General features: G+C 37.0%; 1 protein-coding gene across 5 annotated transcripts; it reads left to right on the top strand.

Annotated features, from left to right (window-relative positions):
- Nucleotides 1–1,089: 1,089 nt before the first annotated feature.
- On the top strand, nt 1,090–27,601 carry LOC120009269 (symplekin-like). 5 transcript variants are annotated; one of them, XM_038859784.1, is made up of 28 exons: nt 1,410–1,547; nt 2,155–2,231; nt 2,468–2,627; nt 3,017–3,109; nt 5,759–5,861; nt 6,016–6,187; nt 14,171–14,345; nt 15,244–15,372; nt 15,457–16,053; nt 16,170–16,793; nt 17,346–17,414; nt 17,826–17,939; nt 18,014–18,259; nt 19,346–19,393; nt 19,531–19,677; nt 21,360–21,494; nt 21,591–21,653; nt 22,471–22,581; nt 22,695–22,778; nt 22,855–22,902; nt 23,715–23,789; nt 24,337–24,432; nt 25,322–25,402; nt 25,486–25,557; nt 25,930–25,974; nt 26,185–26,268; nt 26,362–26,465; nt 26,878–27,601. In XM_038859784.1, the coding sequence occupies exons 2-28, from the start codon at nt 2,164–2,166 to the stop codon at nt 26,987–26,989; spliced, it is 3,855 nt and encodes a 1,284-aa protein (XP_038715712.1). In that variant the 5' UTR covers nt 1,410–1,547; nt 2,155–2,163; the 3' UTR covers nt 26,990–27,601. The 5 variants fall into 5 exon arrangements, 4 of the variants coding, with proteins under 4 accessions (XP_038715711.1, XP_038715710.1, XP_038715712.1 ...); XM_038859783.1 differs by lacking the exon at nt 2,155–2,231 and having other exon boundaries at nt 1,090–1,547; nt 15,478–16,053; XM_038859782.1 differs by lacking the exon at nt 2,155–2,231 and having other exon boundaries at nt 1,090–1,547.
- The last annotated feature ends 231 nt before the right edge of the window (nt 27,602–27,832 follow it).

The following is a 27,832-nucleotide window of genomic DNA, read 5'->3' as shown; positions in this document are numbered from 1 at the left end:
TGATAAACTCAAAGTGGAGAATATCTTTGAGATTTCAACGGTATACCAAGTGTGACCTTAATTCTACATGTACATGGAGTACTGTTTTCAGAATTATAGGAGCAACATATGATATATCTTGAATCTAACTCAAATGTATAGTATTGTTGCATAACAAATGATGTAGTTCGACAATCTTGCATTAATGCTCAAGATTTCCAACTTCCAAGATATTTTATTCAATACTTTGTCTTAGTTTAATTAGCATTAATGCAAGTGTGACTGGATATGTATAATGGCAGAAACACGGATGTCCAGATTGTATCTTGACTCGTGCATGATCACCCATAGAGTCTAGAAAATTATGTCAAAATGCAGCAATCTCTATACTTTAAGCTTCAATATATTTTCTTCCTATGTTAGTACATGATTTGCTTTGCATTCCAAGACAACTACACAATTTGTTGCCAATATTCTTTTTGGTGAATGGTGATTGACTCCTCCAGCAACTAATTGGTTTTAGTGCGCATGAATAGTGTACCTTCCAGAAGATCCAGACAGTGTGTGTTGGTGTGAGTATATGCATATTGTATGATTGTATCTGCTTATAATATTCATTTTATTTTTTTTATAATCATGAACGATACAATACAAATTTACGTTTTGACATTCGATGTGGACATAAACTTGGGTGGTCCGACTTGCACGCATATAATACTTGGGCTTATTTTTGTTTGCCTTTGAAACTGAACAATGGACTGGGCATCAACGGAGTCGTTTTGGAGGCCTGTTCAGTTCTCAATAGTTTACTTTTCATGGACACCAAAAGGGCCGCTTTCTGGATGGGTGTGAGCGTGGCCCTGGCCCTTCTAATACTTCGGGCCCAGACCCAATCGGACATTTTGGAGGCCTGTTCAGTTCTCAAATTCTTCATGGACAGTTGGACACCAAAAGGGCCGCTTTCTACATGGGTGTGGGTGTGGCCCTTCTAAATACTTCGGGCTCGGACCCAATCTGGTCTACCGTTGGTCTGTTTATGTGTTTCATCGTTTCTCTTTGCTTGCTTTATTTAAAAATAATAATTATTATTATTGGGAAGACCGCCTAAGACAGTGTAACCGACCTCAGGCTCAGACCCGTTTGAGACAATCTCCAGTGTGTGCACCTTGCGCTCTTATATAAGCTTCGCATCCTTCCCTCCTAGCTCCCGTCCCTCTTTTGCCTTTTTTTTCCTTCCCCAATTACATGTTCCGTCGCACACAAACCCTTCGCTCCTTCTCAAAACCCTAACCCAAACCACGAAGAAATCCTTGCCCTTGCGTCTCCGGGCATTCGTCGCCGCGGTCGGTCAGTCATCGGGCAACCATGGCCGCTCCTTCTAGGGACCAGGCACTTTCTCTCATCGCCGCCTCAAAGAACCACGGAGATTTGGCCGTTAAGCTCTCGTCTCTAAAGCAAGCCAAAGATATTTTGTCGTCCGTAGATCCTTCCGTCGCGACCGATCTTTTCCCGTACTTGGTCGAGCTACAGTCCTCGCCCGAGAGCCTTGTTCGAAAAGTTCTTGTCGAGTGAGTGCAAAACGCTGATTTGTTGCCTCTCTTTGTTTTAAGAATTAAGAATTTAGTTGTTGTTTGATTGTTGTTAATCTAGGTGGTTATTGCTTGACTATGAATCGGAGTTTACAGTTGGATTCACTAGTTTGGGTGATAAATTTATCAGAAACTTGAGCCAATTGTGGCATCTTCGCTCTTGGTTGACCATTAGGGCGAATGTTACTCCCCTTGCTATAACTTATATTGTAGCATATGTTCACGCATCTTTTGTTGGTGTCACTGCATGTGTTACATGATTCCCTACCACTGTGCGACTTTTGTTTTTGTTTCCCCCCATGTCTGGAGAAGAAAAAGAGGAATTTATTTTCCTTTATTACCGCTGAACTTGACTAATGTGCAGAAACGCATCTGATTTTTCACGGGGTACTAGTTTTATTTAAACTTTTTTTGAGAACTAGGTGCTAGTTTAGTGATTTGGATCCATATTTTTTTTGAACTGAAAAATTGATATGCAATTGTAGCAACCTATTTGTTGTTTTTAGTTTCTTTCTCATGATTTCCATTATTAAATAAGATTGTCCTCCCTCGTGAAATTCATTGATGTACCATATACTATTCTCAGAATTTAGTGATGATATCCTACTCCCAGTACATGGCATTGCTGTTGATGGTCATGTTTCCCAAAAATCTCCATAATCGGTATTGTTTTAATCCTTTACCATTGCATCTTGCTTGTTCCTTCAATAGTGAACTTTTCGTGTAAGAGATGCCTAAATATATTGGCATTTGTGCTGATCAGGGGATGAGAGGATTGTGCTTCATTTGGTATATTAAACCTTATGAAGGTTGAATTATTTGTTCATGGCTTGCTGGTGCGGTTTTACTTCTCGTGCATTGTATTTTAATTTTTATTTGAAATTCTGTTTGTTTGGCAGGATAATTGAAGATGTTGGTTTAAAGGCATTGGAATATTGTTCTATGCTAATACCTGTCATACTGGCCCTTGTAAGAGATGGTGACCCTATCGTTGCAAGACAGTCGATTGTCAGTGGCTCGAAGTTCTACTGTAGCATTGTAGAGGAAATGGTGTTGCAGGTCTCTCTATATATCTTTCTCTCCCCACCCCCCTTTCCTCCTTGCTTTTGGGCATTTTTGTTTATTGCTGCCTTGGCTTGATTTATCTTGTTAGATTTTGTTAAAATTTTTGAAGCTCTGCGGCATTTTCATGAAGGGATTTTATGGTTAACTTGACTGATTTGCTTTGCTATAGAAAGGAAAATTTCTATCAGTTTTTGAGAAAATATCTTACCTAGCTGATGTGTCCACAAATTTTTTATGGTTATTAAGTTTCCTTTTTTGTGTTTTTTTCCCACTCGTTTTATTTTTATGATTTTTGGTGCAAAATGCGCACATGCTTATACTTTGTATGATAATTGTATAATTGCTTAGAAACTTAAGAGTTATATGTATTCTGATGATTATAGTTTCATCGGCGTGTTAACGTGGACCGGTGGCTTGAAGAACTATGGATGTGGATGGTTAAGTTTAAGGATGTTGTCTTTTCTATTGCTTTGCAGGTATGTAATAACATTTCTTGTCTTTTTTTATAAAGCATAAACTTTTTTTTGTGACTTGAATTCTATAAATTTATGATAGAACAAGAGGACCATCACTCAATAACCAAGCCCCAACCCATCCACAGGCCATTGGGCCTGGCCCATACCATGCAGTCCAAGGCCCAAGGGGGGTTGTGGCCAAGCCCTTCTATGGGAAAAGCTTGGTTACTAAGGAGAGGGAATACCTCTCACCTATATACAACACTTCCTCCCCTCTCCTAACCGATGTGGGACTCTATCAATACTCACCCCTTCAAGACCAACGTCCACGTTGGTCGAGCACCTTGGCCTGCCATGGCAGGGTACTCAGACTCAGGATTTGGGACCCTTCCCTATCCCTATCCTTTCGGCCCCATATAACAGAACACCAAGGCCAGCCACTCCGCAGACGCGGCCCCAAGGGCCAGGGGCACAAGGCCCATGAATACCAGAGCTCCCCACAGGGCAGGAACGAGGGCTCCGATACCAATGATAGAACAAGAGGACCATCACTCAATAACCAAGCCCCAACCCATCCACAGGCCATTGGGCCTGGCCCATACCATGCAGTCCAAGGCCCAAGGGGGTTGTGGCCAAGCCCTTCTATGGGAAAAGCTTGGTTACTAAGGAGAGGGAACACCTCTCACCTATATACAGCACTTCCTCCCCTCTCCTAACTGATGTGGGACTCTATCAATTTATCATTTGTTTTATCTTAATAAAAATTTTAGTTTTCTGTAGGAGCACCTAGGTGGTGCCTCCCAAAAGCATCCATTGGAGCCCGTGACATCCAATAATAAACAAATATGAAAATAGTAATCTCCCTGAATATAGAAACAGGGTGTTTTAATCCATCTGTTGGAACACGACCTAAGTGTTCTATATTGGGATGTAGCTATCTTGTTTTTCATTTTATAGCTTTTGTTACTTTTATGCCATTTGGGTTGCACCTCCCTGGTGCCACTTCTCCAATAAATTTTTTAGCTTCCCAAAAACACCCATCATATGCTCTCTTGTTTGTTTCAACCGTAATTTCAAACAAATAGATAGGGGGACCATATCTTGATTCTTATTCTTTGGGGCCTGGGCCTGGGCCTGGGCCTGGGCCAGTGAAGGAGGAACTCCTCTAATTTCTTCATCAAAACAATTATTCATCACCCGGATAAACTGAATGTAAAAGCAATTTTCAAAATTCTTCCTGCCCAAAAAGCATTAAAGCTATCCATTTCTTGGTCCATCACCTTCCTAATAAAGTTATTGAAGGGACTCCTCCTTATTCTTACTAGTTCATTCCCCATAGGCAAATCTATCTGGAAATTGAGCATTAAAAGGGACTGCTACTAACAATGCATCATGAGGCTATTTGACTTCCCATTGACCAACTTAAATGTTCACTTACAAATTTTCACAATTCCCTGTAATTGTTTTTTAAACACGTATCCATATAGGCTTTTGGTAGTGAGCTCCATGCCACTTGTAATTTGCTGTTTGTTATTTGTTCCAGAGTCTTTAATGACTATCAAGGTGCATTTGAACTATCAAAATCCAATTCCAATTTCAAGTTAGATTTATGTCCTTATATACCCATTGATAAACCACAAATCCAAGTGACTTTACTTTCTCACGAGAAATCTATTTTATTTTTTTTTGAATGGAAAAAAGATCTTATTCAAGCGCCAAAAGGCGCAACCCAAACATATTACAAAGAAGAGAAGTAGAGATGCTCTAACAAGTTCCCAGAAAAGGAGGAACCCCAAAATCTAATGCAATCCAACCAGTTAACTAGGAAAGTGTCTATGGAGGATTCTCTGTCGGTTAACACTCTGTTATTATTCCTTTCCAACCACAGCCTCCACATGACAGATATAGGAATCAACTGAAAGAAACACCTTTGCTGTTTGTCGTTGCCCATAGCCTTCCAAGCCACTAATTCCTTGTCCACTGAAGAACTAGAGGCCCAAGAAATGCCCATCATCATGAAAATATTAGCCCAGATTTTAGAAGACCAAGGGCAATGCAAGAAGAGATGGCTGATAGATTCTAAGTCTGCTTTACAGAGGCAGCATCTATTAACCAGGGAAATGCCTCTCCTTTGCAGAAACTTCCAGTCTTTTTTCTTGGTTCATTGTTGGCTTTAGATTAATCCTTTTTTGTTTGCAACTCAAGGCATCACCCATCTGTTTACTCGTGGCCATTTAAGGAAAAAAAATCTATCTATTTACTTGTTGATGTGGCAGTTGATCTATGATTGTGCTTTCTCAGAAAGTTTTTGTGGTCTGTTTTGGAAGGCCTTTTTCATGCATTAAACGGCCAGTGGTAGTTTATCAGTTAATTTAGATGACTACAAAATTTGTTTTCAATTTGTGAGTTTTCTTGTTTCTTGCAAAATTTAGTTTCTCTTTGTTATGATTTTGGTACAATTTACATGTCGAATTTTCGTTAAGTTTTTTTTTTTCCTTCTACATCATATCTGCTCCATATAGTAGCCCCTTAGCAGAATTGTTTCATTATGCTCCTTATGGAACTTGGAGATATTGTCATCCTTCTGATCAGTTAAGATTTTATTTTGCAGAAATTTTATAGTTTGGGCTGTATGCCTAACCTGAGTATTGATTTAACTTGCCATTGTAGCCTGGTTCTGCTGGGACGAAATTGCTAGCATTGAAGTTTCTGGAAACATATATTTTAATTTTTGCAATTGACACCACTGACTCTGAAAAGCCTGCATATGAAGGTATTGCATTCCGAATTGCAAGGGCCTCAAATATTTTTCAGGAGATAGCAAATTGAGATGTTATGTGGCTATGATCCCCTGTCGAAGTTTCTCCTATCCTTTGTATTAGTTTTATTTATAAAATTAGTTTCCTTGCGTTTTTATGTGGCTCCAGCTACAGCAGGAGGTGGACGGACATTTAATGTTTCCTGTCTACTTGGTGGCCACACTATTTTGGATCTGGTTGCTGTGATGTCTGAAGTAAATAAGTCTCTTGGTGTTTTGTTGGATTTGTTGCGATCAGCTGGTAGTATCCCTGGTTTATTGACAATTGCTGTTGTCAATTGGTGAGTTTCCTCTTGTGCACTTTATTTCTATAAATTGTGATTTTTTTGGTAGTATAATCTATTTATTTTTGAAGAGCACCACGTATTTTTTTTCCTTGATTGCATGTGGTTATGAATTAAATTTTAGTTTATTGCAAAAATAAGTAAAGAAAGTAATACTTGTCAAAGACAACTTATGATCTTGACAAAAGGCAATTTATATCTTTTGTTTGGTTAGAAGGGCATTTACAACTTTTTCAGAATACTGAACTTTGGTTGGTATAGAGTTTACTGCATGAAATTGTTCTTTTTGATCCAGTCAGTAAAAGGCATGGTGTGCTTATACTCGTCCTTAGGTTGTTTTAGTATTCCCATCCTAAAAGGACACAAAATTAACTTTGAACTTTTATAGCTGTTTATCTAGAGCTAGTAATGAATATTTAAATGCATTATAATTTTAAGCTATCCTGATTCCTGAGATTCTATTGTTTGCTTTTCCTTTGTTGAAATTTTTTTGGCTCCTTTGTAATAATGTTCTCGAGGCTATAAGTTTAGCCTGTGTGTAATCTTTGGTTTTCACCAGCTTGGTGTCTAAATAAATTTTTTGTCTTTGGGGAATAGAAGGTCTGGCTCCCAATTTTCGCTGCTGTGGTCAAGTGAGAAAGTTACATTTTTCTTTTGAACGTTTTGGATTTTGTTTTCTCTTTTAAGTTCTAATGGTTTTGTTTTATTTTTTGTTTTTGTGTGCATCTGTGTGGTTTTGAGCTTGACTTTTAACCATGAAATTTTGAGAGGATAAGGAGGGGTAGAAGTATGGTTGTGACATGGACTATCTTGTGTGTTAGATATTTTTAGTTGATCTTAACCGAGAAGGGCTATGAGTCGTGCTGGATTGGATACTCTACTTTTGAACTGAACCGATTTACTTATCAGGCAAGAAACTAAGCCTGAAGCTTGTCTTATTTGACTAATTATTTTCAACTTGGATCCATTCCTCAATCCATTTTTTTAATGGTTCTCTCTTTTTTTTTTCCTTCTCCTTTTTGATAATTTGCGTATCAGTATTTTTTTGGAAGTATGTATACTATTCGTGCTGCTTCTGTTGTTGTTGCGTACATATAGTATTCTCCAACATGGTATGGTCATGAACAATGTAGAGATAGTGGCGCGAAGAGTTGAGAAAATACAGGTAGGATATGTTAAAAGGAGGAGGTGGACTGGTGGAGGCCTGAAGACACATGGATATAAGTGAGGAGAAATTGAGTCATAGCCTATATGGGAATAGTGGAGAGAGTATCTTGAGATAGGAATGAATGTGGTGGAGGAACACATGGCGTACTTCAGTTCAACCTCTTTGTAGTGGAGGAACAATTTTGATTTGTTAGCTCAACCTCTTTGTAAAATTCGTTTTCTGTTCAATTCTTTGGGGATGCATTTATGTGCTAGTAAATTGAATAATGGTTCAGTGAGCTGTCTAATGAATACCCACAGTTGAACATATTAAAATATTTATGACTTACCTCTCTTTACGTGTTGAATATCGCTAATGAAACCCCTCAGTTTATAGGTGTATTTGGGCACAATTAGCGAAAGTTGCAATGTATCACTTTATTTCATAGTTTATTAAACACTTAAAACTTCAGCATCAATGTCTTGCTTTTGTCATGTTGTGATCAGTGATTGCATTAATGCCTCTCAATTGTTGTTTATTCTATCTCAAAATGCCGTTCTTTTCGTACTGCTGGCTTGTATAAATGCATCAACTGATTTTTGTAAGTTATCTCATGCGGATTATTTTTTGAATTTTGAACAGTGTTTTGCGTTGTAGCCATATATTGTAATGCTGACTAATATCTTGGCTTTCAGAGCTACAAGACATAAGTGTATCATTTTTTCAACAAGAAAAGTTTGATATTTCAATTCTTTGGGGATGCATTTGTGTCCTAGTAAATTGAATAATAGCGATGTGAGCTGTCTAAGGAGAACACACAGTTGAACAGATTAAAATATTTGTGAATTCGCTCTCTTCACAGGTTGACTATTGCTAATGAAACCCTTCAGTTTATAGGTGTATTTGGGTAAATCACAATACCTTCATTTTGTAGTTAGCTAAACTTCCAGCAGCAATATCTTGCTTTTGTCATGTTGTGATCAGTGATTGCATAAGCGCCTCTCACTTGTTCTTTTCGTACTTGGTGGCCTGTATGAGTGTACTAACTGATTTTGTTAAGGTTATGCCACACGGATTCTTTTTTGAATTTTGAACTGTGTTTTTATGTGGTAGCCATTTATTGTAATGCCAACCAATATCTTGGCTTTCAGAGCTACAAAACATAAGTATATCGTTATTTCAACCAGAAAAGTTAGATATTACTAATTCTTCTTTCGAAATGAAGATCATGCCTTCCCTTGTTTTGCAGATTTTGCAGTTTTTTTTCTCCTTTTGGAGCCTAGTTAGCCAATTGCTTGGGTATAGAAGGATGATTTTTGAAACTATTCGTTAATGGTTAAAAGGTAGGGGACGAAATTCTGATGTACGGAGAGAATTTTTTTCATCTTCTTAGGGGAGATAACTTTGAAGTATAGCTTTGGTTAGGTTTTTCTTTTGTGTTTGCCATGTGGTTGTTTAATTTTTGGGTGCAAAATGTTCTCTGGCTCAGGTTTTTTTAGTGCCAGTAATATTTAGTAAGAGAAAGGAAATCTAGTTAGGCATGTGGATTACACTTGGCAGATACAAAGCCGTTTTTTATTATCAAAAGTTCAAAATTTTTGATGGATTTTTTTTGATATATTTAAATACAAGCGAACTGGTGCAATCGTGTTCATCAATTCCTTGATTATTAATTTATTATAGCATTCTTCCTTTTCTAGTTAGTTGTTTTGCCCTTGGGCATACAAATAGATATTGTCGTTCTCCAAGAAAATAACATTTTGAAAGCCCTGCATTGGGGAACTAGAATTGTCTCCTCTTCAATAGTCTGTTAAGGATGCGAATTCGCCTTATATCATATGAACGGAGAGAAATATTATCTGAAGATGCCTTTCGATACAAGGTCATCATAATGGAATAAGCATGTGTTCCATAGTTTATGTACGTGAAGGTGATTGATAATTAATTTCGCATGCCCTTGAGTATTTATGAATGGTTTGATACTTTGATTTGTGTTGGTTCAGTTTTTTATGCATTTATAACCAGTTCTATGCGAAATGGCCAAGTGCCAAAAGTTATATCTGTGTGGAATTGTATGTCTTTTTATATCGTCTGCAAGAAGTAATTGTAGCCCTCTATTTGTGGACTACTGAAATTCTATTGTCTCTCGCGTTACTCATTAATTGTATCTTTTGAATTAATGAAGCTAAATGTTTTTACTTATAAGTAGTAAACTGCATTTTAGTGCTCACACTTGTACTAATCTTGAAACTTTAAGAGGGACAGCTGGAGCTTGAAAACAGGTTGTAGTACAAGTTCAGATGCTTCTGTTTTCTTTTTTATCATATGCAGCGAGCTGACCAGCTCTCTAATGAGGAGTTGATGGCCTTGGATGCTACTGCATTGGTGGCTCATATAATCGGATTTTCAGGGATAGATAATGTTCACATTGTTTGGTTACTATGGAGCACTGTGGGCCGTTGATAAGTAATGTTAAGCGATGGATAAATAGTCATCATCTCTGGTGCTGAGAGAAACTTGATGGCCAAGCAGTGCATTTTGTTATATGTAAACTGTTAGATACCATTTTTTGGAGTTTATCTTCTGTATGTGAGTACAATATCATTAACTGAACCCGTTCAAAAAATGTATTTATTATTTGTGACTTGTACACGTTTAGTAATCTAAAGTCATTTTAGATTTACCTGCTATATCTTTCTCTTTTTCATTTATGGTTTCCAATTCTCAATATATATTTATATGTTTTCTGGTAGTGAGCTGGCAGAAGTTGGCAGTAATATTTTGGCCTACTTACCTTGTCCAAACTAAATAGTCAAATGCCATAAAATGTTGGTCTACCGTTTTAGTATTTCCCCTGTTAGGCAAGTCCTTTGGCTCTTTATAGACCAGGTTCTTTCAGATTAACTGTCTGTGACTATGCACAATGCTGTGATCAAGATGTTCACTATAGGGAAAGTTGTCAGTCTTACCAATGGCTTTATTAGCTTCATTCCGAGCAGCACAGCAAGAAAGCATAGCAGCACAGCAAGAAAGCATTGAAGTAGCACTATAACCAATGCATCAAATGCTGGAGATGGTCATTGTCAACAATGCTTAGCATTTAAGCATTTCAAGAAAAGACATGTGAATAGAATCAGACTTGAGTTACTGATTTACATCCCCTAATGTTCGTCAGTCAGGACTACCTTCTACATTCTTTTAAAATTGAGTGAGGGAAATGACTGTTGGGATGTTGTATGTTACTTCATTCCAAGCACCAATCTGATATTCTCTCTCTTATTTTTTATCCATTAATTTTTTTCATTTTCTTTTACCATGAAGATGGACTTCACGCAGATAAAAATCACTTTTGCTAAGGTTTAAATTGGAATTAGCTAATAGCACTGGTTTGTTGAGATAAAAAGACTATAAACTCTTCATCAGGGATATTATGAATCGGGAATGTCTATGAAAAGTTTGATGGACAGGTTTTGTACTTTGAAGCATGTGATGAATTTTGTGGTCAATGTTATTGGGTGAGATGGTGTGTATGTCTTGCTTGGTGATCTACTGCTGCTGGTGGAGATGTCTGTATATTTGTTGTGCCTGGACATTGTTGTCTCTAAGCTTGTGTTTTTTCTTTTTTTCCTCCTCCTCCTGGCGGACATATTGCTATTATGTGATGCATGGACTCTTGAAATAATGAGTTATTGTGGGATTTCCAAATACTTTGCAGTCACCTTTAAATTTGCTTGGTGGAAGACTGTGACTTGTAGTAAAATATTTAGAAACACTCTTTGCTTATTCTGGGGGAAGCATAATACCAGAATATTGGGAATGAGATGGTTTAATCAGACAAAATTCAGTACCATATTAGGATGTCTTCTGAAGTGTGGGAAAGAGGTGGTTAGTTAGATGAAATATTTGTCTTCTCGAATATATTATATTTCTGTTCGAGCCAATTTACTGTTTCAGTACTGCAAAATATTGTTCAATGTATTGTGAAGATTCATTGCACATTCAAAGTTCGGTTGTTTTTCTTTTCACTAGGCTATTGGATAGTGAATGATTGTCATGGTAGCTTTTTACGTTTCTTACTTTCTTCTATTGTGCATTTTTACTGGTTCACTTGTAGATGAAGTTGTTATGTATTGACCTCAGGCTATGAGGCACTGAGGATGGGTGTTGGAATTATGAGAACTAAGCTTTGTCAGGACTTGAATTTGAGGATCCATTTAGGTGTCTTTGGTTTAATTTTGTTCTCTGATTCTTTTTTAAGTTTTGAATTTCCTTCTAAGGTAGGCATGTCTTTTGAGGATTCCTTGTTACTGGTTCCTCCAGCTTGTGCTTCATTTGGTTGATTATTTCCTTGATATCTTAATTTGTTAAACCCTAATTTCATTTTCTTCTTCTGTGTGGACTTTGTTTGACTTTTCAAATAAATAGTTACCATCCGTATGCAAGTCAATTCTATCTGATAATTATTAGAAAGACAATTAGGCTTACGCAACCCTTTTGTTGATGGTAAGTAACGAAGTTTAGCACTTATGTTTTATGTCCGTGAAGGATAAGAGATGGTATTAATACTATGTGCTGTTTGATATGACATGCTTTATATTGGTAGGTTACCTATTCCCCTGCTTCATATTTTACTTGTCAGATTCGATGTTGTATGAAAAATCTGTCTTTTTAGCAATGCTTTTCATAAGTGCTGATATTGGAACATGTGTTGAGATCCATGAAATATTAGTTCCTTAAAGTTACACGACTAGAGAGCTTGGTCTTCTGGGTACTCCTTTTTAGGCAATTGTGACATGGTATACTTGCGATTCAACTGGTCCAAGAATTTTTTGTTTTAAAACAAGACACCTTGTTAAGTTATAAGTGCATACCTTGATTCTGTTAGTTGAATGAGGCATACGCCTTGATTTCATTGAGGAAGTTGAATAACCTTTATCATCCGTACTTGCTGTATACTATTTACCTGCACTTTTGCTTATGCGCATTTTAGGTACATGGATATTCATGGTTTGCCTTGATCATCAATACTGTTATCCATTTATTCTTGCTGTATGCCATTTACCTGCAAGTTTGCTATGCCCATTTTAGGTGGATGTATATTTACAGTTTGCCTGGATAATATTATTGAGGAAGTTGAATAATCTTTATCATCTATACTTGCTGTAGGCTGTTTACCTGCAAGTTTGCTAATGTGTATTTTAGGTATATGGATAAGTATCCTTTTATATGAAATATTTTGTTTATTTCATCATTTCAAAGTCTTTATGCTAGATATATTTTGTTGTATTCCTCTGTATGAATCCATATGAAAAAAATTAGATGAATTTTCATTCGTGTTAAATTCATGTCAAGATCTACAATTGAAACTAATTCTATTTGTTATGTCATTTTTTTATTCTATTTAATATTCTTAAGCTTAGAACCATTCGAAATCAATATAACTTGCTAGTCAGGTCGGGCTGAATTTTATAAACTAGATAATCACAGCTTGCCTTGATAATTATATTGCATCTGTGGTGCTCTGAATGGTCAATGCACTACGTTCTTTCTTCTTTTTATTTTCCCCCCATTTTTAAATAAGAAAAGGAAATTATATTAGGACTATTAGGACTTCATAATTGTAATTACTAGTTTGTAGGTCATTCATGCTAGTATTACTTTATCTCATCTGCATTGTGGAATATTGGATAATATCTTTGGATGGAATATGTATGAAAGTGCTTATGTGAATAAATTATTGTTATTGGCTTGGTTATGCACATCTGTTTAATGATGCTAAAAATTAGGGTCATTGATATTGCAATTTGCTTATAATCTCGTTTGATGAGTGATTTGTTTTGTGATTGAGGAAGAATCTGCTGGTTTAGAGTATACTAGTAACTAGATTACTGATGAGGCATGAGATAGGTATTGCGAACTGTTCACATCACAAGTGTGTCTCATGGAATTGGCTCTGAAGGATTAATAGCAATTAGCAAGTATAACTGTTCAGTGGTTCTTGAATTGTCATTTCCCCACTTCATACCCTGGAAGAGTTGTTTGGGCATCTATTCTTGTTTCCCAAATGAAGGGGGCGAAGGCCTCAAACATGATTAGGGAACCCTGTGTATTTTGTATGTGGCAGAGGGGTAAGAAAATGCGGGCCCTGTTACTGGTGTTAGAGTTCTACAAATTTCTATGATTATTATACATGTAGCAACTGACTTGGTGAAGTTTAGAATTCTCAGAGTAAGTAGTTTCATACAACCAAGTGCTTATGGCCGCCATATCTATGTAATATGGATTTCTTCTATTGGACAAGATAGGATTAGAGAAGGTAAGTGGAAGAAACAGGGAATTAGTTATGAATTTGGCAATTAATTACATGTTTTGGCACTATTTGTACTGACATCAAATGGCTATGTTACTTATATGGACTATCATCTGAATACGAAGTTGTGCCTTTTCATGATGCTAATGTTTTTCTAAGCCCTTAGTGAAAAAGTAATATTTGTGCAAGATTTAGGTTGGACGTTAGTGTAAGTATAATATTTGTGTAAAATCTAGGTGAGAAAACATATTTTCTGAATTATCTGGAACTTCGTTTTATTCTACAAAGAAATTCATGCTTGTTGGACATGGGACAATATTTGTTAGCTTATATGCCTTGGTCAAAAATTCTATTAGACAGTTGTAATTTTATGCTATGTCCTGCTTTCAGGGTTTAAGTTGGGTGGTTATAATATATGCGTGTATGTAGGAAGTGACACTATTGGCAATTTGCATTTTTGTTCTATTATTATTGGCTTGATGTGCAACTATTAGCACTAAAACTGCACTTGTCCATTTGACAGTCTTGTTGCCATAGCAAGGAAGAGGCCAATTCACTATGATACAATTCTTTCTGCATTGTTCAATTTTGATCCCAACTTTGAGGGGGTGGGGGGTTGCCATACTGCCAGCATCCATTATGCCTTGAGAACGGCCTTTCTCGGATTTCTAAGGTGTACTTATTCACCCATTGTAGAGGTAAAGTTATTTCACATTTTAATTTTGTGTTTATTTTTATTCCCTTTGCAGAAACTCTCTCTTTCTCTCTCTGCCCCTCCCCCTCTTTCCTTTTCCTTTTATATATTCCCATACAATACACTCTGTTTGGTTAAATTTTATGTCTGGATCTGTTTTCAAGCTATATTTTGAGGAAGATGCTTATAGCAATTAATAGTAATCTGCCCAAGTACTGTTTCAAGGAAGATTTGTACTATCATTGGTTATTAAATATCACTTATAACTATTCTTAGTGTAATCGTGGAGAATGAGTATTGACCTTGAGTATGAACATAAAAGGGCAAACCTTGGTGGAGTGTTAATGTTGCTTCATTGCAGTCTGGGGCATCAAAGGTTCAAGTTACGGAAACTCCGTCTACTGCATTGTTATCACTGCGTTATCTGTGGCCAAGCCGTCTTGGCTAATTATATTATTGAATAAGATGTATTAGTGGTAGAACTTATTGGACGTAATGAGTAGATATGAGAATGTTTTATTATACAAAAGTTTACAAGTTAAACCTTGATAATATGTTGACATCCTGCACCTGAAGTTCCTATTATTTTTTCGATTTAATAGCTGGACAATGGAAATGCACCATGGTTGAAAATTTTCCTTGAAAATACCTTATCGTCTTCTTCAGTTTTAATGTCTTTTTTCGGTGTTTCATTTCCTCCTTTTTATTAATAGATGACATTTATGCTCATAGAGAAGTGCAGCTTATAATACCAACCCCATCTTGTGTGCACCTTCTTTCTGGTTAGTTATAATGAGCAAAGTGATGCGCTGCAGGTCATTGATTGTGACACTTGGGAAGTGATTTTCTTTTGTTTACTTGATCTCCACTATTATAAGTCAGTTATTCTGTTTCATTTTTAGTCAAGAGAGAAATTGCTCAGGGTGTTACGAGCAATGAATGCAGGGGATGCTGCTGACCAAGTTATCCGACAAGTTGATAAAATGATGAAAAATAGTGAGCGTGTATCTCGTGAAGCTTGGCTACGAAGGGTAATGAACGTAAACTATGTTATTGTGTGTTTATAAATAGAATATGGTTGCTAGTTTCCACAGTAACTACATTCTTATTGTCAGGATGACCAACCATCAAGTCAGCTTCCTGGCTTTGGAGATCTGTCAAGGAAAATATCCATGCTTCAGGACAATGACGACCTTGCTTATGAGGTGCCTTCCAAGCGAATTCGTCATGGTCCAAACACTCCCTCAGCGTTGCAAGTTCAAGTGAATGGTTATGGCCAGGATTCTGTTTCTGTGAATGAAGTGTCTCCTAATGTTCCCCTGTTTGATAGTGATTTGACTCCAGTGGAAAAAATGATTGCGATGATTGGTGCACTGCTTGCGGAAGGAGAAAGAGGGGCTGAATCTCTTGAAATTCTTATTTCAAATATTCATCCTGACTTGCTGGCTGATATTGTGATTACTAATATGCGGCACTTGCCTAAAACCCCTCCACCGGTAACACAGCTTGGGAGTTTGCATATAACTCAACAAAATGGCTCTCAAAGTAGTTCAGCACAGGTGGTGGCGCAATCTGTTTCAGCAAATTCTGTGCAATCTCCAGTTCCCACTGCACAAGTACCTTTTTCTTCAGTTTCCACAATCAGTTCATCGTTGTCCGAGACATCTGCTGTCAATAATTTTCCTGCAGATTCTAAACGTGATCCAAGAAGGGTATATTCACTATCACTTTGTTTGTGTTTCTAAGTATAATTACTGTGTGGTTTATCATAATCATTTATGAATATGGGAGTTTCTAGTTTGGCATAACTTAATTGTAGCTTTTTCAGGATCCACGTCGCCTTGATCCAAGGCGTGTTGTGATGCCTACAGGAATACCTTCTATACATGTTGCTGAGGATAACAGTCCTGTGCCTTTTGAGTCATATGGCTCTAGCTCCTTGAGCAAGCCTGTTTCATTTCCTGCTATAACATCTGTTGAAACTCAGATGCCGCAGTTGATGTCCAATGCAGATGTCAATGATAATCTTTTGGGGAGTACATTGTTCGTTGAAACTGGTCAAGAAAATCCTGAAGAAGAGTTTGTGAGAAAAATTGAGGAGGCCCTCCCAATTCCAGAAGTCAATGCTTCAGATCAGGCACATTCTCCTCTTCGCATCGCTGATGAGCATTCTGGTTCATCAAGGTTGTCTGATTGCGAAATAACATATGAAGATGATATATCAGCTTTGCTGGAAGCCGATCAGAATTCCCCAGCTATTTCAAACACATCAGCATCGGAGGAGACTTGTTTGGATTTACCTGTGCTCCCAATGTATGTTGATATGACCGAAGAACAGCAAACAAGTATGAGAAAACTGGCAGTTGAACGGATTATCAAATCGTATGAGCATCTAGATGGTACCAACTCAAGCAAGACATGGATGGCAATACTTGCGAGATTGGTTGCTCAGGTGAGGTTCACATATCATTTGATTGTTATGCTCTTAGATGTTGAATTGATCTTTCTGTTTTCAGTAAGTTTGCCACTAAAATTTGAACATTGTCATCGCTTATAGTTGAACCTTTTTTCTTGTTTCAAGTTGTTAAGATAAGTAAACAGTTAAAAGTAGTCTATTAAATTATAACATTTACTGTCTGGAAAGAACTCATACAGGGAGAGAATGTAATAATGATAGAATAATTATTTTGATCATCAGTTAATGTGTTATCTAAATTATTGCTTATTTATATGTTTTAATGCGATTTCTTATGTACACTTTATATCTCGTGAGTTGCTGTTTAGGCAATACTCGACTAGGGTTGTATTTCCGACAGAGGTTAGAGAAAAAACTGGTACATAAATCTGATACTAGCTTAAGCCTCATATTGTATATTATTTGATGCTACTATTTTAATTTTGTGTCTCTATAAAGCTGCATTTCCAAAATTACTTGCTTATACAAAGAGATTTATGATCCAAATTGCATTTGATTGAAATTACATCTAACTCTGTTTTCTTTCAGCTTGATGCAGGTGATGATGTGGTGGTGGTCCTGCAAAAAAAAATTGTTTTGGATCACGAACAGCAAAAGGTTGTTATTTATGACCCATGCAGTCTAATCACTCATACTTGTTTCATTTTTCTTTTTGATAGACTACTTGTCTGTGTCTTCCATTTTATGTTTTTTGTGTGTACCTGCGTGAGTCTCAAGGATTTCCTATGGGTAAAACCGTAAAAGTCTCTGGGGTATGACTGCCGTGATGATTCTTGGATAAGTACTTAAGTAGCTCAATTATTGTGATTAAGTAAATCTACTTCTGTAATCCATTCAGATTATTGTAATTTTCTATTCCAACAACCCCTATTCCTCTTAATAAATTGTTGAGTTAACGGTGCAGGACCAAATATTTTTGATATGTTACTTTATGAGGTTGAATGTTGTCATTTTTATTTTTTACTTTTGACTTCCATAATCTGATCTTGGTCTAACTCTCATTGTCAGGGGCATGAGCTTGTGTTGTATATCCTCTACCATCTGCATTCTCTCATGATCTCAGATTCAGTTGAAACCGCTTCCGTTGCTGCTATTGCTTATGAAAACTTTCTATTGGCAGTGGTGAGCACTATTTTAGTGGTTCACTTTAAACAATTTGCTGGAGGCTTTCATTTATATAAACCTGTTCAATGCAGGCCAAATCTTTACTGGATATTTTACCTGCCTCAGACAAGTCCTTCAGTCGACTTTTTGCTGAAGTTCCATTTTTGTCTGATGCTTCCTTGAAATTGTTAGATGATCTCTGCTATTCGAATGTTTTTGATCCCAATGGAAATGAAATTCGTGATGGTGAGCGTGTCACTCAAGGCCTTGGTGCTGTGTGGGGTTTGATTTTGGGGCGTCCAAATTATCGGCAAGCCTGCTTAAGTATAGCTTTAAAGGTACCTTGTCGTGCTATGAGCATATTGCAATACTAGTGATTATCGTTTGAAAACCTAATTGTATCTATTGAAAACCTCAACTCTCTCTCTCTCGGCAAAAACTCTTGCATCATCCGATGTGCATCCACCATGTCTATCATTGTCAGCAATATAGGTGTGCATCTTAGTAGTACCTGTTTTCGAAAACTGGTTCTTGTGATGTAGTGTAGCTATGTCATGAATTACAATGGATGATTGGCGCGCAAAGTGTGTTGGTTTGGGGTTTTTATTTCCATTTTTTTTTGGCTGTCTATTTGGAAAAAACGCCAAATATACCTGAGGACTTGTTGGGGAATTGGAGGTAAAACAGTGCAATCATTGAAGTCCTTTCCACATCTTAAGGTGTTGACGGGGAAGAGGAGAGGCTTAGAGCAAATATGATTGATATCGTTATTTTGTTGTACGCTACTTTCAGGTAGTTATGAATATTGTACTTGTATAATTTCACTAATTTAGTTTGTGTTTGATGGATACGTCTTTATGACATAGTACCTTGTGAACTATGCTGCTTCAGCATTTTAAATGTCCTAATGCACCTTTATGAAACAACATTTTTATTTTAGATATTTCAGTCTTGTGAACGCTAGTGATCATGGGTTAAATTCCTGGAAATAGGCTCTCCACTATGTTGGGGTATGGGGTTTTACCTCTTGTCCTTCCCAACCCTATCTCCACTATGGGAGTGAGTCTTGTTCATTGGAGTTATATATCACCTTTTTCTTTTCTTTCTTTTTTCTTTTTTCTTTTTGTCCTCCAATCCTGTGGATCTCTGACGGCACGTTAACCTGTATTAGGGCTTACCTATTTCATGATTCATGCTGAAGTATGCTCGGTGCTTGTAAATGGTAGTAAACTTGAGCATTGGAAATTGCATAACACATGAAATTAGTCCATTTTGCATATTTAAGAGTATAAATACATGGTAGGGGTATGGCATAATGGCACGCATACATCCATACGTATATGTAGATATACATCAATGTGTGTGTGTGTGTGTGTGTGTGTTTTTTATTGTATTTGTTAGTGAGACTTGTTTTATGATGGCAGTGTGCTGTTCATACACAAGATGATATTCGGGCGAAAGCTATTCGGCTGGTATGGATACGTTACTAACATCCTTTACTTTTGTTGATAGGCCTTCTAAATGTGTAGGCCAGAGTGCATTTTATTTTCGCTGTGTGCTTCAATGCTAATTATGCATCATTCTGTGTTTTGTCTGCATGGACGGGCAGGTGGCAAACAAACTCTATCCACTGAACTACATATCAGAACATATTGAAAAATATGCAACAGATAAGCTACTTTCTGCTGTGGATCAGCACGCTTTAGGTACAGAGCTTTCACAGTCAGCGTCGGGCGACAGAAGAGCTGAAGAAGAGGTATGGAACTATGGATCTTTCTCTTTTTCATTATGATTTCGCCATTCCATAATTGCTTTGCCAAATGCTCAATTCCTGAAGGGTTGATTGAGTGATTCGATGGAGATAAACATTTGGCTCAAGGGGTTTACCCACTTCCATGGGGATGGTGAATGGTTGTATTAAGTGTTTGCCATTTGCATGTAAATTCTTGAATGGGGTCTTTGTTTTTATCTTTGTGACATATTAACACTTTATGTTATAATGTCTACCAAAATGTGAGGTTTTATCTCAACTTGCTTTATAAAGATGATTAATAATGCTCCTTGGGTAAATAGGACAAAAGTGAGCAGGTACTTGTTGTACGAGTTGCGTTGCAGGCAGCATATATATCCTTATTTTCTTGGGGTAGTCCGAGTGCCTTTCAATTATATAGGTTTTAACTTCGAAAGCTATGGTCTTATCTTAAACTAGGAAAACTTCTCTTGGCCTATCTCTATTTGGCCTTCTCAATTACATGTTCCTTTGTAATAAAACGTAAAACTAGGGAAGAGCAATTCTAAGTATCATTTAGGTGGACCAGACAATCGGTTAAAATACTTGACCATGCTCCAATTTTACTTAGAATAGAAGGCTCCTATGTACGTAGCTTTGAAAATCAGAGGTGGTGGTTGTTTTCAATGATACAAGTGTTATGATATGGAGAACAAATCCTATAGAGGAAGGGTCTTATTCTAATGTCCTGTAGGCCTTTACTTGATCACTAGTTTCTTCAAATGGGGCTAGGATTTAACAAATCCTATAGAGAGAGGTCTTATTCTAAGGTCCTGTAGGCCTTTACTTGATCACTAGTTTCTTCAAATGGGGCTAGGATTTAACAAATCCTACAGAAGGTCTTATTCTAAGGTCCTGTAGGCCTTTAATTGATCACTATTCACTAGTTTCTTCAAATGGGCTAGGATTTTGATGGCAATCGGTAGGGACTGGATCATTCTGGCGATGTAATATTGGATTGGACAATGCTAGAGACCCCCAAAATATGATCTCCAAAAGTCCCCCAAATCTATGTGGCATTAAAATGACCATTGATTAAAAACACACATGTAGGGCCCACTTCACATCCAACACTCCACATTAAATGGGGGTCTTTTGGGGATCACTTTTTGGGGGTCTCAAGCATTATCCTATTGGATTATTATTGTTGTGATTAATGTTGCAGTTTTTTCTCGTTTTAGTGCTGATATTTTGCATGCTCCCAAAACATGTAATGGAGAAAAAGATGTTAAAAGTAACAATTCGGAAAGCGATGCCATAGTAGTTACAAAGTGAGTGGAATTTGAATACGCATATTTTCTTCGTAAAAAATATATGATATTCATGGCACTCTAGTTCAGGTTAAAGCCGAGATCATGGTCATAATTGCTTCAATAATTGAACTTGCAACTTCTTTCATGTGTTTCTGATAGTGTGATACTGATTGTGCTTGAATACATTTTTTAATGGGCTTGTTCCAATGGGGGACAAGATGCCGTATGTGAACCTCATAAGAGTATGTATGCTAGATACACACATGTACGTTCTTTGAATGTCCTGGTTATTGGGCTTCTGTGATCCAAAAATTTCTGCAAAAGTTGAAAAGTAGAAACTAGTTAGCTGTATTTTGTTTGATTACTTATTTTTGTTCTACTGGAAACTATTTTCAGTTTGCAAGACATGAAACATCAACTCCTGAAAATGAGAATATGAATGGTGCACAACCAGTCATCCAGAGCGTGGCAACAGTGTCATTTCCTGAAGCCCAACGCCTAATTTCGCTGTATTTTTCTTTATGTACAAAGGTTTGTTTAAATTTCCCATTGGTTTTGAAAGTTTTTGGACTTTCTTCTTCTCAACTTTGTACTTTTGATAGCCGAGTATCTGCCTTTTCCTTGCAGAAACCTATTCTTCTTCGACTTGCATTTGATATTTATGGGAAAGCTCCAAAAGGTGTGAGGCAGGTCTGTATTAATTAATTGCTACATCCGCCTCGCTTTACTCTTGTAATACTTGGTAATTAGTCAGCTACATGAACTGCTTCTATAGTTATGATTTGTTTCACATCTGTTATGCATCCTTAATATGAAAACTGAGTTTTGCTTTGTTCCATTGGCACTCTTCTTTCTGCCTTCTTCTGTGAGAATTCTGCTCAAGAGCCTCATTGTTGGTAATGACTTTGGGTCACAACTTGAGTTGCTTTCTACAAAGGCTTGGTCAAACCAGGCCAACAACAGATCACTTCCTGATTTAGCAGTCATTGTAGCAGGATAGTCCTGCAGGCTGCAGTCAGTGTATTTTGAGCTGGGTCTTGAGTTGTTTTGAAAAAAAAAAGCAGAAGCGTAAACATGTGGTATATCACAGATATGATTGATGTGCCTGGCCTATATTAAATGTTTCAAATTTAAGCACCTATTGAGCTCAAAGTATGGTTTTGAAATTAGGTCTATAACATAACTCTCTGGTTTCTTAAATTTATTGAATGCGGATAATGGTTAAGCCTTTTGGCTTGAAGATTTAGGCCTTTGGGTTAGGTTAGTTTAATATATTGCTGTATAACGGTCATGTTGTGTAATCTTTCTTTCTGCTCCATTGTGGGAGCTTGTAGCTGTCTCAAACTCTCAGTACTTTCCAAATAACCTAATTCACCCTTGTAACTTGGGAATTCTGTTGTTGAAGGAAGTTTTTGTTTTTTTTGATGGAAAAAAGTACTCTGTTTATGTTCAATTAAGAGAGTTCATGTATAATTTTTATTATAGTTATTTCTTTGGAATGACGCAGGCTTTTCACCGTCATATTCCTATACTCATAAGGGCTGTAGGGCCATTTTATTCTGAATTGCTTAATGTAATATCTGATCCACCACAAGGGAGTGAAGATCTTTTGACACTGGTGAGTTCCTTTCAATTTTATTTTCAAAAGTTTTCTCTGAACATCAGCTCCAGTGTTTTTGTTTCAAATTTTAGGGTTCTGATGATGCTGATTATAATTTGTTTTCTGGCAAGGTGTTGCAAATATTGACTCAGGAAACAACACCGTCTCCTGATCTTATAGCCACTGTTAAACGTTTATACGAGACTAAGTTGAAGGTTCTTATTAATTATTTTTCAGATATGATGGTGTTATTGCCTCATTTGGTCCTTATGTGTGCTCTACTCTTTGTAGGATGTGTCAATTCTTATTCCAATGCTCTCATTGCTTCCCAAGGATGAGGTTTGTTTTGAACTTTTTTGACCCTAATTATGTTCATTTTAATTTGAAATTATGCCAAGAGAATTTTTCAACCGACATTTGTGGTTACGTTATTTACTGTTGGAAAAGGCAAGGAACTTTAATATTTTCTTAATTCAGAATTATGGACTGAAACTTTGACCCTGCCATGGGCTAGAGGCCTTCTTCTTTCTATTTTGTTTCATGATCAGTATTTAATAGGGTAGCATGTGTTTTCACTTCTATCATTTTTAGAGTGATTTCTAGGAACAAAACGTTCCTATTTTCTAGAAAAATGAGCTTCTCTCATTTTTTTCTGTTCTGGAGTTGATAAGCTAGCACATTTTTCATCTGATTCTTTTTTCCCTTATTGGTTGGTGGTTGTTATCTAAAACCTGTTTTTTTCCCTTGGGGGATAGATTTCACAACTGAGTGTGTCGAGTTAGACTGGAAAATTTAAGCATGAAACTTGTCCAAATATGGATAAACCAACTCTCAAGTAATTTTATCTTACATTCTCAGCCTCCATGGTAACTAGGATCATGGCTCCTAAAAAACACTTCTAGGTCCATCCTGATTGTAAACATGCCATATTCATTGTAGGGTCATGTAAGATAACACGACCCCATATTCATTGTAAGGTCATGTAAGATAACACAACCCCTCCTGATTATTGATTCTTTAAAAAAGTTTTTTTTTTTTTGAATTCCTGATATCCTTGTTGAAGTTTATTGTAATCATTTCACATAGATACCTTCTCATTTATTGTTGTTCACCCCCCTTAGATGTCCAAAGTAATTATACTCTGATTTCAGGTTTTACCTATTTTCCCTCGGCTGGTTGACCTTCCCATGGAGAAGTTCCAGACAGCACTTGCTCATATATTACAGGTATAAATAAATTATTTGGATTAGTATTTGATTGAAATTTTCACCTTGGAGTATAATGCTGATGGTTATACCGAGGGCACCATTATTTTTTATGCTGTGGGACTACTAAAGAGGCTTGTTAAACGTGCAAAGACCCGCTCTTTTGCATGAATATTGTTGTTGGCTGTTGTAAGCTTCTTATGTCACTTTTGGGGTTTTATTTTTATTTTATATATGGATGTTGGGGTATTATTTTTATTATATAATATGGATGTCACTTTCGGGTTTAATCAATATATAACGATAACATGTTGTGAAGGGCATTCAACAATAGAGATCCTGTTGAATTGTGTAACAACATGCTGAGATATTTTTGAATTGATAAACATGTGAAATAAATAATGAATCACTTCCTTTATGTTGTTGCTCATCTATGCTCTGGAAGCATTGATACTTCTGTCAGATTTATGTGTCACTGTATTAGTTATTTGATTAGGATTCTCCTTATTCTCCTCTTTACTGTCTTAAGGCAAAATTTATCTCCGAGGAATTAATATGCATGTGGCAGGGTTCAGCTCATACAGGTCCAGCTTTAACACCTGCAGAAGTTTTGGTTGCCATTCATGATATCAGTCCTGAGAAAGATGGTCTTGCACTGAAGAAGGCAAGTCTTCCATCTTTTGATTGTTGGTTTTGGTCATCAAGGGCGGCTTTTTTTTTTCCAACACAATCCACTAATTTTCTGAATTTTTTTTCTCATTTTTAATGTTTTCCATGTTAAGTAAGTGGTTATGTCTGTCTTGTGTACTGCTGGTGGTTCTTTTCCCAAATTGCACATGGTAGAGTGCTCTAATCATCCAGTATTTATACAAGCATTTGTCTAATGAAGAAATCTAGAAACAGTAAAGCTATTGCAGCATATTATGTGTGGAGAAACCTGGCACGTCCATCAGCTTGAGCATGTTCTCCACACCATAAGATAATACTGTCGAATTTAGCACCAAGAGGATGGATCGAGAGGGAACCATATCACCACACAAATCTCTGGTGGCATAACGGAATTAAATCCATCAAACGTAATCAAGTTTCTCTTTCAGGATTGACTTTGAGCCCTGGAACCACCTCATATGCTTAGCCTGAAAGCATAAGAGGATATACCTCAACTTTAGCATGTTGATCATTTATCAAAATGTCTTTCACAAACAATAGATGGGATCTGGCTCTCCCACTAATTTTATGCCTAGTGCACTATTCAAAATTTTAAGCCGAGAGTAAAGCCACCATGAATTGCTCTCTCAGTTATCTTCTTGAAACATCCATCCATGCTCCTTAAAATAAAGGGTTTCACTATATGGAGGTCAACTTATTAGGTATTGTTCTCAAATGTGAAGTATCATGGTTTTCACTCTTTTGGACTTTTTTTTTTGGGGGGTTGGGGGGGGGGGGGGGTGTTATTTGAATCATTATTTACATTTTATCTTGTTTCTTCTGGCAGTTGTACTTGTGTGCTATTCTATTGTACAATTTGCTTATATTTTTTCCCGTGTTTTCAGATAACAGATGCTTGCTCAACTTGTTTTGAGCAACGGACAGTTTTCACACAACAGGTCTTGGCAAAGGCCTTGAATCAGATGGTATGTAAATGTCTGCTACCATCCAGGGTTGATAAAGAGATTAAATGTTGTTCCATATTTTGAGTTGTTTTTCCACATTTCAGGTTGATCAAACTCCTCTGCCTCTTCTTTTCATGAGAACTGTTATTCAGGCAATTGATGCATTTCCCAAACTGGTAACTTCACTTGTTTGCTATATTCGAATCTTGTATTCATGTTCACTATAGCTATTTAATTCAGGATGTGTTACTGTGATATTGGATGGGAAATTCTTTTATTGGCTGTATTTAAATGGAATAGTAATAAGATCTATTGGAGGGGAAATTCTTGTAGCCTGGTAAGCTTTGCTGTCAGTGGCACAACATGTCTATTACAAGCCTCTGCTGCATATTTATGTGAGCATGCAGTTTTTTCTTTCCATTCAAGAAGAAGTTACTAAGTTAGTATGGGGTATATGAGTCTAACTTAAAATGATGGAAAATTGTGATAATGTGTTAACTTTGTTTGCAGTAGTCAAATTATGACTTATAATTATGCTTGGGATGCAGGTCGATTTTGTTATGGAGATGCTTTCCAAACTTGTGAATAGACAGGTACGTTGACTTCAGGTCCATTAATACTCAAATTTCAAGTCAAGACTTTCTCGTTCTTGCTTATTCATTGGTATCGGCTGGTATTTAATGAGTGCCCTTCCTCCATGTATTGTTGTGCATTCAAGGTTGCTTATTTTTTGAGCCATCTTATTAAATTCATTACTAATTTATGACACAGACAAACTTAACTGATCTCTATCCTGAGTTCAGGTATGGAGAATGCCAAAGTTGTGGGTAGGGTTCCTAAAGTGTGTGTCACAAACTCAGCCACACTCTTTCCATGTGTTGTTACAGGTACTTTATGGTCTCTGGTGCAAAACAAGTTCGCCTTTTTGCCTTGCCAGGTATTTAGAACCTAATGGTTTCTTTTTCTTTGGTTTCTTGCAGCTACCATCTCCTCAACTTGAAAGTGCTCTGAACAAGCATGCTATGCTCCGAGGCTCCTTGGCTGCTTATGCCAACCAACCTAGTAGGAAAGCTTCACTACCTAGGTACCTTTCTTACGAAACTTATCTTCAACCATTTTGCCAAAAGAATCTCGTCTCCCTATGCCTTACCTAGAATTGTAACTTCTGTTTTTGTTTTCCATATCTGTATTGCGAACAGACTTTTATGGATTCCAATGTTTGTTTGATTGTCTGTTGTTTCAAATTTTGTCTAACAATTTCTTCACCCATTGTTACTCCATCATAAGACAGTTTCCAAAATCTGCCTGAAATACGAATACAATACCGACACTTTTGTTAGGACCATCTCTAATTAGTAGGACTAAATGAACTCCTTAAGCTGGCCAGTAATGCATGTACGTAAATACTTATTAAAAAATAAAAAATAATTCTTCAATTTGTTTCTCATTTAGCTTACTGGACTTATGTGTTTGTGACCTGTATTTGTAATTCGCAGATCAACGCTCGATGTTCTTGGTCTTGCCAACGAATCATATTTGCCAGATAGCTCATCTTTGCAGCCTTCAGACATTACCTCTTCAGTTCATGGAGCAACTATGACAAGATAAGAGGCTTTGCAATTTTTCTAATTGATGAGCTATAACCTCAGCATTACGCAGAGTAATCTGGAGGTTGTTTTCCACAGCTCGTGATTCCGGTTGCCCACGGAGAAGATACAATTGGCCCGCCACATAAAAGGTGCTCACATGGAAGCTGCACTCCTGGCCAGTGCATATGAATGAGAATCTGAAACAGGTGGCATATGGCATGTTGTTTCAATCAAGGAGTGCTGGAAAAAGAATATCCATTCTGCACCAACCAGATTCTGATCTGGGTATTGTACCATAACTGTAATTGTTCAATTTTTCTATTTATCGGCATTATAATTTTTTGAACTTCGTCCCGTGCTCTCTGGCTGGGGATGGGACTTATTAATGTGTATATACGGGGTGGCTAGCAGCATGGAAACACATAGATGATGTCAACACCAGTGTCATGGTAAAGAAAAGGAATGATCCGGTTCCCTTACATAGTGTGAGGAACCTGGACCTGGTTGTGAGGGGAGACTGGACGGATGAAGCCCACACCAAATACTCGGTGGGTGCAAGAGATGAGCCAAGGTGGTGGGTTGCATATTGATTTTGTCAATATTGTTAATGCAATTGTCGTATTCCCCTCCAGCCCTATTTTTGAAACACCCTTCGAAAAAATTCTCTCGCCTGACGATCTCGGCATCACTAGCCAAATCATTGCTTCACCAGTTCAACAAACCTGCTTCAAATCACTGGCACTGATCCCTGTGCCGACATGGTTCTTAACTACCACTTAAAAGACAACGTAACCTAGAAACTCAATGTTCAGTTGCGCATATGAACTATCTTTTAAGGATGAGTAAAAAACATAAAATTTCA

This window comes from Tripterygium wilfordii, chromosome 11 (assembly GCF_013401445.1).
Source record: "Tripterygium wilfordii isolate XIE 37 chromosome 11, ASM1340144v1, whole genome shotgun sequence".
NCBI classification, from domain to species: domain Eukaryota; kingdom Viridiplantae; phylum Streptophyta; class Magnoliopsida; order Celastrales; family Celastraceae; genus Tripterygium; species Tripterygium wilfordii.
The sequence above is the reverse complement of the archived record's forward strand: the minus strand, read 5'-3'. Positions and strand labels throughout refer to the sequence as shown.

What these genes read in the sequence shown, in the direction of transcription:
- LOC120009269 (XM_038859782.1), top strand. Translation starts at nt 1,345, where the DNA reads ATGGCCGCTCCTTCTAGGGACCAGGCACTTTCTCTCATCGCCGCCTCA. An exon ending in TAGAGGAAATGGTGTTGCAG is followed by an intron (nt 2,628 to 3,016) that starts GTCTCTCTATAT and finishes TGATGATTATAG; the next exon opens with TTTCATCGGCGTGTTAACGT. An exon ending in ACAATTGCTGTTGTCAATTG is followed by an intron (nt 6,188 to 14,170) that starts GTGAGTTTCCTC and finishes TCCATTTGACAG; the next exon opens with TCTTGTTGCCATAGCAAGGA.